The 9,457-nt window shown below is 38.0% G+C and overlaps 1 protein-coding gene across 2 annotated transcripts in view; it reads left to right on the top strand.

The window, feature by feature from the left end:
* The window catches only part of LOC136266494 (autophagy-related protein 16-1-like), a 72,063-nt gene extending 65,200 nt beyond the window's left edge, over positions 1-6,863 (top strand). For both annotated transcript variants that reach the window (XM_066061509.1, XM_066061511.1), the window contains 4 exons: positions 728-789; positions 2,516-2,642; positions 3,043-3,129; positions 6,561-6,863. In XM_066061509.1, coding sequence (XP_065917581.1) covers positions 728-789; positions 2,516-2,642; positions 3,043-3,129; positions 6,561-6,651 — 367 coding nt within the window. In that variant the 3' untranslated portion in view covers positions 6,652-6,863. The remainder of the gene's footprint in view (positions 1-727; positions 790-2,515; positions 2,643-3,042; positions 3,130-6,560) is intronic.
* The last annotated feature ends 2,594 nt before the right edge of the window (positions 6,864-9,457 follow it).

A 9,457-nucleotide genomic window follows, 5' to 3' on the forward strand; every position in this document is an offset into this window, starting at 1 on the left:
AGACTCCTTTTCACAAATCCGGTCACATATGTGACTGGGTCTGGGAAAACTGGTCTTATCGCCCGTGTTAGCAGATTTGATTTATTACCATTAACACAAAGCTACATGAATAGGCTATCACATTTCATTACCAAAATCAGCTAGACTTGAGTGGTGGTTACTTTTCCCAAGTACAGTGGCTATCCGTACGAGCAGCTGGAGCTCTAATGGAGCTCAGGCCAGCCCTAATGGAGTTCTGGCCAGCCTGGGGTTGGCCATATTTGGCTGTACAGTACTGTGGTGTTGAATAAAGACCTGTGCTGTAATGTGCTTTCATTTAGCCAGTTGTGAGGCCTGAATGGCCCAATCCTAATTCATCGCTAAGCCTTCATTTTCAATTTTTGAACAGCCTGTTTCCCTCCTTCCGGGCCCCCATCTCCCTCCTTTTTGGAGCTCGCCTAATATAGCCAACCTCAGTTTAAAAACTATCTAAAATGGCAGGAAACTTAGCTGTTGGCTACTTGTACAGTGGATGCTCTGAAAAGTAAGGAATTGGTGTAAAACGTGTGAAATTTGGTACAGATATTAGCGAGTTACAATACATTAAATACTTAAAACCGGCACTTCTTGATACTGTAAAGTGATAAGACCGATTTTCCCAGACTAGGTCACATATTAAGTAGTCTAAGTGATGTGACTGCTACTAGTTTTAGTATGCAAATGTGGGCATTGAATCTTTCTTATCCAGGTCAGATAAGTACAGCAGTATCGTTTTAACAGGAAAAGTGAACTCTTTGGATTTATCACCAGGTATTGTTATGACCATTGTTTTGTATACTGATTATGTGCAGCTAAGACTCAACTTACATATTGTCTGCTGTTTTATATACTACCGTGTGAATTATTGTATACTGTCTCTGTGAAAGCCTTCCTTAAAGCTTGCTGTTTTACAAATCATAGGTAAATAACATCACTCTCCTGGCCTTCAGGCGTTTATTTGAATGTGGCTTTTATACAAGGAAATACAGTACAACACTGTGAGAAGGGTCAACTGTTTTAGAAGTACGTAGGCATTGCCAAGTATAGCCATAAAATGCTATATCATACAGTATGAAGTACTGTATATCAGGGTTTGGACTTTTCTGGCCAAAAAAATATCAAGCTTCAGAATACCTTCATGGCACCTTTGGAGTATTGGTTATGTATAACCAAGCCCAAAAGTGCCTTCAGTATGACCTGAAATGTTTCCTAAAACTTGATACAATTTTAAAATTATTTTTCTATTTTTAGTGGGATTTTCTACTAACTGACTGGTGCATTCAATGTCACAATAGCCTAGCAGCTGCCTTTTGGCATATCACAGTACATTACAGGGAGTCAGAAACATGTATTGTGAAGAATGTAGAAAATCCCAGACCCTAACTTACTTTGTACATGAGCATGACCCAAGTGAATTTCTTGAATAAATATTACCTGAATTTCACTTAATATAAAATCCTTTGATGGTAAGAAGTAAATGTTTAAATAGTGGCTGAATGCAGAGAAGATCTCAGATCCCAGCTGTTGTGGCTCCCTTGGTGCACGCCTAGATTGCATGTTATAGGGGGATCGAGTCATCACTGGGTCTGGGATTTTTTCTGCATTCCATTTTTCACAGTTTTAGATACATGTTTCTGACTCCAGGGCTAGCCTTCTCACAGGTCCCTAGCAGGATAGCACTTGATATTTCCATACGTACACATGTACAGTAATAAATAGTGTTGTTTTAGTTTACTAAACTAAAACCTATTTTAGAAAATGGTATGCATAAACCCTTTGATATTCGGGAGATAATGAGGTCATTAAAATCCCTAAGAGACCTTTGGAAAGGTTCTCTAAAATGGTTAGAAACCTCTGGAGAGGTTCTCTAAAATGAGACCTCCTATCTCCAGTTGAGGGAGTCAACACATTCAGCACACCTCACTATTGATCACTGATGTGCTAAGTAGCATTGCAGATCTCACAACTCATCACTGATCTGCTATGCCTCCCTCAGGAGGCAGAGCAGATCAGTGAGCTTCGTTTTATCAAAAGAACATAATATTATGTACTCTTGGTTTTATATATAACAATGTAGAAAGTGATTGTAGGTTTGCATATTGTGCAAGATATGATGACATGATGTTTTACTAAACCCGCAATCAATTAATCCATATACTATTATAAATACACCCATACCATTTTCTAAGCCAGTTAGAGACCACCCACTCAGATCTTCATGGCTTTAAAAAACCTCCACTTTCCCTTGGGGATTTTAAATCACGAAGATCCTCGTGGTGGGTCTCTAACTATTACTTAGTAAACATAAATTACAACATCTTACAGAATAAGTTATGTTGACCAGAAACAGCCCCCCACAATGTCCCATTAGTTTTTTGGTTGGACTACAGTTATTTTACTCATTTCAATGTTACAATATACTATTTATTGTGCTTGCGATGATAGTCTCACATATATACACAATGTGGTCACAGATGTTTTTTTTTCACTTTTACAGATCAGACATTGCTACTCTGTTGCACACAAGATGATATCTTAACACTCATTGACCTGAGGCAGAATCGCATCCATACTACTTTAGCACCAGTTGGAGTCAGTGTAGGGTGGTGCAGAGCTCGGTTCAGGTAAGCTTACAGAATAAATTATTCATAAAAATTATCTTGCATGAGTTTGTTGTGGAGGAGCTGCTTACAGCTGTTTGATATGCTTGTAAAAATGGCTAGTGTTCATTTTTATCTATCATTCCGTACACATGTCATGTACCTTGGTACAGATATTATGGAAAGCCGCACAAGTATGCAGCTACTATGTAATTATATTCTTAGGAGTTTCTACTCTAGGGACTTCCCAAATAAATTAAATTAATGTTTGGGAACTGACATAATATTGACCACTTCAGCTTTCATTAATAGCCACAATATTTCTACCCAGTGTTTATATAGTAGGTAAAATAATGTATAATGTGTGAATAGTACAGTATTGGTTTAGTATTAAATGTTTATATTCAATTTTCATTTTGTATAGTCCTGATGGTCAGTTTGTTGCTGCTGGTTCAACATTGTTTGTGTGGGAGACTATCACTGGAAGTCAAAAATGCCTTAAACAACAGAAGTAAATACTAAACTGTGAAAAAAGGTGCGGCCTTCTAAAAAGGCCATGCAGGGTTAGGAAATCAATAGTGGTGGCGAAAAAATGGCTGCAATGATGTTAATACCAATCATTTTAAATTTGTCAACTCATTTACTAAAACCCATCATCATTAAATACGATTGGTATTAATATATTGCAGCCATTTCTTGGCAACCACCTTTGATTTCATAACTTTTTTCACCTTGGAGGGCTGCACTGTTTTTTTTCACAGAAATTACAGGTTACTGTTTTTGTATAGATATCACTTTTTTGTAATTACAAGGCCTGAAACCAGTGGTTTTGATGCTTCTTTCTAATTTGTTTTCCTTTACTACAGGAATCATTGAAGGCTGCTACTTTTGTGATTCTGTGTATTTATTTAAAACTGAATAAAATGATTATCATGTAGCTATTAGGGTGATTTGTGACGCAACTGAACCCTGTACAGGGTGTTATGTATATATAGCTACAATGAAATCAACAATTTGTAACTGAATTGACTCTCTACATGGTGACTTGAGTGAAAAGAAGAAGAATCAAAATAAGATTAAGAAGATGAATTTGAAAGTACATAGTTTAGTGATGCCTGGGTGGATTCAACTCAAATTTGGAATAGGAGGTGCCTTACTATGAGGGAGTATCCTGGGTGATTTCTGTTCGAGCACTATCAAGTATCGAGCTTCCTAGGTGATTTTTGTTCAAGCACTATCAAGGGCGTAGACGGGGGGGGTTCGGATGGTTTGCACGAACCCCCCCCCCCCCTTTTCAGAAGCAGAATTTTTTTAAATTAAAAATCTCACCAAATCTTACAGCCCTGGAGCTCTTCGGTAGCTACAGTACTTGCCCACTGACGTTCCTCTGTTCTACTCTTGAGGGTCACATCACATTACTGCTGAACCACTGCACAGCATATCTATTGTGTCACATGATCAATTGCGCACGTGATGCATGGTTGAAATTGCGTGCGTGAAATGGCGAAGGACTGTTCAATAGTCGGTTGAGACATATTACGAGGTAGCAGCTGCTAAACTTAGAGTGGTCATGTTATACATGTGTCAGATTAGCACAAACTGCATGTGAATTGTTGATGTATATTTACTTGATGAATGGTTTGTTTATTTGTTACATGTTGTGGGCATGTGATGTCTCGAACATATACAAGCCAAGTCAGGAGGACCCGGTGGCCGAGAATAATGTATAGCTGGAAAGAAGTATTGCCAACTAAGGGACTCGAGTGTGGAGGGCTTCCGTGTGCTAGGAAATTGAAGTTGGCTGTCAGTATGCTGTCTGGAAGTGAACGACTGAGATTAATTTTACAATAGGTTTATAGTTTCTATAAGCTGCACAAACAGCAGTGTGTAGGTTTTAGTTAGTTAGATGCACTAACAGCACCTTTTAATGTTACTGCCCAAGGGAACATTTTGTGTATGTATCATTTTCGTCCAAACATGGTCTAGGGGAAGCACCCAGGCCTTCCCCTAAAAACATTCCACTTTAAATCCGAACACCCTTCAAAAAAATTCTGGCTACGCCCCTGACATCAAGCAATGAATGCATGAAAACGGCATTATTATTTTTTGGTTCCTGTACAATGCATACTTGTCTGTTGTGTGTTCGCACTGGCCACACGATATGCTATCATGTGTTCTGATATAGACTCTATAATTATACACATACTTTACCTGCCAGCAATTTGTGTACTGATTATCATGAGTATTGCTATTTTTCTTTTTTCTATTAAAAATTTTATTCCCGGGCTATCAGCACACCTTGTCACCACCCCTGTGTTGCTTTACATCATGCACATACACTATGTACCGACAACTTTTTAGTATATTCAGGGCCACTTTTCAGTTCGTTGAATTTGCACAAAGATCAAGATACTCTAATAGAACAGTCATTGCAATACTCTAGTGCATTCAGTATAGAAATAGAATATACAGTGGAACCTCTCTTATCTGAGCAGTCTAGTACATTCTACTGTCCGTACCACAGAAAGATCTGTAACTAAGAAATGCATGCTAATATGTTGAAGTAACTGTTTATTGCTATCAATTTGTACTATGCAGTTTAGTCGAGAGAGGGGAAAGTCACTACAGAGCATTCATGGTCACTCTCCTGGACTGTGAAAAATATTTATAACTTAGTAACTAAGTTATAGTTATTATTAGCAGAATGAACAAGCCACCTAACAGGTAAACAGCAACCTTTAGGCTCCCTCCTTGTGCTTTCATTTAACCCAAACTTCATTATGGTCAATAGTCTACAAGTCAAATGACTAATTTGGGCTATCCAGACAATGGAGGTGCCCTGATAATGGACGTCCAGATAAGAGAGGTTCCACTGTTCTAATGCACAGCTTGGTCTAAGCCCTATGTTAATTGTCTTCAAATTACTTTTCAAAGTTACAGTGAGTCATCTGCATGGCATTGCATTGGTATAAACACTCAAACTTGTATCAAAGCAGGGGCGGATCCAGAGTCTGGAAATAGGGGGGGCACCTTGCTGAAAAAAAGTTGAAAAGCAAAAAAAAAAAAAAAAAAAAAAAAGGTCACACCACTAATAGCTAGTTATCTTTTACCAAATATATTATATCACGTATGATGTAAAATCCTATTTATAGCTTCCTAAGTAAGCTGCACTGACTCATGAACATTGTGACTACTTTATTAGAGTAATTGACTGCTCTATTAGAGTATCTCGATCTTGTATGCAATTTCTTGAAGGGGGGAGGGCATTTGCCCCAAATTCCCCATCCTGGATCCGCCATTGCAAAGAATTAAACATATGCACTTTCAGAATATTTGTATCATGAAGTAAAAATTAGCTACTGGTTAGTTATGAAGGGATATTGTATGTAAAATTGCCAATTTCAGAGCATGTATTTTAAAAAATTCCTGGGGAGCATGACCCCAGACCCCTTTAGCTTGGCATGCTGACACATGCTAGCATATACATAAGCACATGAGTTCAGCATCACATGAAAGCATATGATCTTTTTATATATCAGATCAATAAAATGTAGTGTGCATGACTATGACCTCCATTGAAGTCCGTGGATGGTCTGACCACTCAAAATCTCTGCAGGACCGCACTGGTAAGTTTATTGTTCCAGAGTGAGTTAATTTTCTGCTGCTGGTTACACAGGTGGTTTCCTGTGGCAGGACACCTCTCTCTATATGTAAACTGGTCCATTGTATACTGTTTTCATGCTTGTGTCAATTGTTTATGAATTTCTTCATCATGTATTTGCTACACCTAGAAATTTGCTATAATTTGAACTGCATAAGTGAAATTTACATGAGGTCACATAAGCATATGTACAGTACATGTTACAATGCTTTGATTCAAACTTGCTAATACATATACGCATTATGATACAATGATGAGAATATTAATTGTTTCTCTTTCAGTATTTACCCTGGTGTGGGATGTGTATGGCATCCTAATGGACAACTAGTTGCAGGTGTTGTCCAGAGCAAGAAGATAATTTTTTGGAAGTGAACTTATAGCATATTAATATTACGTATGTAGCACTAGATGCTGTTGGATTGTGTATTGCAAACACAGTACATTGCAATTGTGTATTGAGAACTAGCATATTTATTGTGTGATGTATATACATCATTATACTGTAGTTAACGGGGCAGTATATGACCAAAAACTGGACTTGTTTGCATTCTTATAGTTCACAAAAAAAATAATATTGCTTTAAGATTTTGAGTAACTGTAGTTCATCACTGTCTTGTACTTTGCGGTGCTTTAACTATAACTTAACTTTATGTATGAACATACAAGATTTACACAGTATGTATAGCTATGGACAATATCCATGAGGCATACTGTATACCAAGACATCTTTTCCTCCATGCCATTTTTAGGGGTGTTGCTATACCACATGCAGGTTGCAGAGACTCATACAAACTGAGACCAGAAATAAACAGCTAGGGTAAAGAAGGAGAAATAAGAGTGTAGAAATAAGTATTTCATAGGTGTAACTATACCATGGCCATGCATGGAGGTCTAAATATTTCAAGAATAAAATTTACTGTTAGCCTCCAAAATCTCCAGATCAGCAAAAAATTTTAAGGAAGGAAAACATATAGTATAGACTTATACTCTAACAGTAGTTTGTATTGTAATTGAAGCAGTGATTATGATATATTCATATTTGGAATTGTTTGCAAATCAGCAAAATTTTTATTACAGTATTGCTCAACCTTAAAAAATGTTCTCCCTCACATTTAGTCATAATTGTAGTTAACAATTTCCAGGATTATTTGGCTAATGTTCAGCACTGATTCAACAGAGGAATGTCATCTCCTTCAGCTGGCCCCCTTCCATGCTATAACTGTTGATATAATTATGTGACTGGCTGAGCAAAATCCCAATTACCACATACGTATAGCCTAAATAATTTGACAAAACCAGGCTTCCACGCACATCCAGTTTTATGACTTTGAGACATAACTCAATGTAGGAGTGTGCCATCAGCTTCACATTTTCCCCTGTAGTTTTGTATTGTTATGGGAGCATTGTGTGAAAACTTGAGGTCAATTGCATGCTACCTGGTTGTGTTACAGTTGGTCAAAGTCAACAAATTGGATGTGCCTGGTTTAATTTTGTCAAATTCAGTCACAATTTCACTCACAAAGGATAACTATTCTTGAGCTATGTATATAGCTGTAGCTTTAATTTATTTATAATTAAACATCACATAATCATAAATGCTCAGTAGGAGGTGTTAGAATATTAATGATGCAACATAGAAACCTCAACTAGCTATATGAAACATTCATGCCTCAAAGTCAGGCAAGCAAAAACAGTGGATGTAAATGGAAGACAAAATGGTCAAATTGTCATATAAATGTACCATAGATAAAACCCTTGTTCAGCTTCAAGAGTGAAATAGCTAATATAAGAGTTTTCAGTCAAAAATAAATCAATAATAAAAGAAAATGTCTACACGCTCAGAGAGGCAACTTGAATTCTGCTCTATCCTGTAACGATGGAATTGTTGCTATTACAGAAGCAGCATTGCCACGCTGAACATCAATAGCAACCTTCTGAATTAAAAATTGCTTGAAAAATTGGGTGGCCCAAACTTAAAGACCACTATCTTACAAGACCATGTCTATTATATTGGTAACAAACTCTTAAGTTACTATGATCTACGTCAACATGTCAAATTCCCCTGTACCGGCATCATTGTTGTTTACATGTAAAGTTGTAAATCTATACATAAAGCTGTCTGTCTGTCTGTCTCCAATGCCCATAACTCATCAACCAAAGCATGTATCGACACAGGACTTTAACAAAATTAAGCGCTCATCATCTGGCAACTCCAAGTTTGTTGTTACAAACCGGCCGCTACGTGGTACCTTTCGTTTTCTATAAAGCGTTGAAGGTGCCGAGGAAAGCTTGAGTTACATTCCTGTCAAAACCACGAACAAACAGCCAAAGCGTTAGCGCATAGAACTGTTAACAGTGGTGGATACAGGGGGGTTGCAATGGTTTCAGACTTTCAACTGAAACCCCCTCTGAGAATAGCACGTGCCCCAAATTTATTGACTTGTTGTGTGGGTGATAAAATAAAACGAGTTATACGTAGAGTGTTATAGTAGGACTTTCTACTGGCAAAACTTTATGAAATCACAATTACGGCATTGAAGAGCAGGTTGTGACCTTTTTTTTTTGTCTTCGACTTCAGATGGGTTTTGCTAATCAATAAATAAAAAAAATTCATTAGCTACAGCTAGGCTGAAGTCAGGGCTGCCCAGAGAAATTAAGGGGCCCAGGGCAAAGAGTTAAAGTGGGGCCCCAGAGGCAAGGAGGTTTCCATTCTGAATTACAACTTTACCCAAGCTGTAAGTTGAAGACCAAAAAAAAAAAAAAAGTCATGACCTGCTAACAATGACAATAGCTACCTCTCACAACCATATCTCCTTATCTATAAGCTTACTACACTGCTCCTCTAAAGAATACTGTGACTGCTCTATTAAGAGTATTTAGATCTGACTGCTCTATTAGAGTATATCGATCTTTTTACAAGGGGCCCTTCATTGGGCCTCCTGGCCTGGGGCCCCTTTCAGGCTGGGGCCCGGGGAAAAATGCCCCAGTTTCCCCCCCCCTGTGGGCGTCTAGACAGTCCGCCACTGGTTAACCCAGCCAGAGGTTCCGAGTTCGATTCCTGCCCATGACAACTTTTTTTTTTTCATGTGTCAGCTATTGACAATGATTACTCGGCAATTTGTGCACGCATCGACACGATTCACACGCGAAATGAAACGCTCACCATCTGCTACGTAGG

Source organism: Dysidea avara, chromosome 9 (genome assembly GCF_963678975.1).
Source record: "Dysidea avara chromosome 9, odDysAvar1.4, whole genome shotgun sequence".
Taxonomy (NCBI): domain Eukaryota; kingdom Metazoa; phylum Porifera; class Demospongiae; order Dictyoceratida; family Dysideidae; genus Dysidea; species Dysidea avara.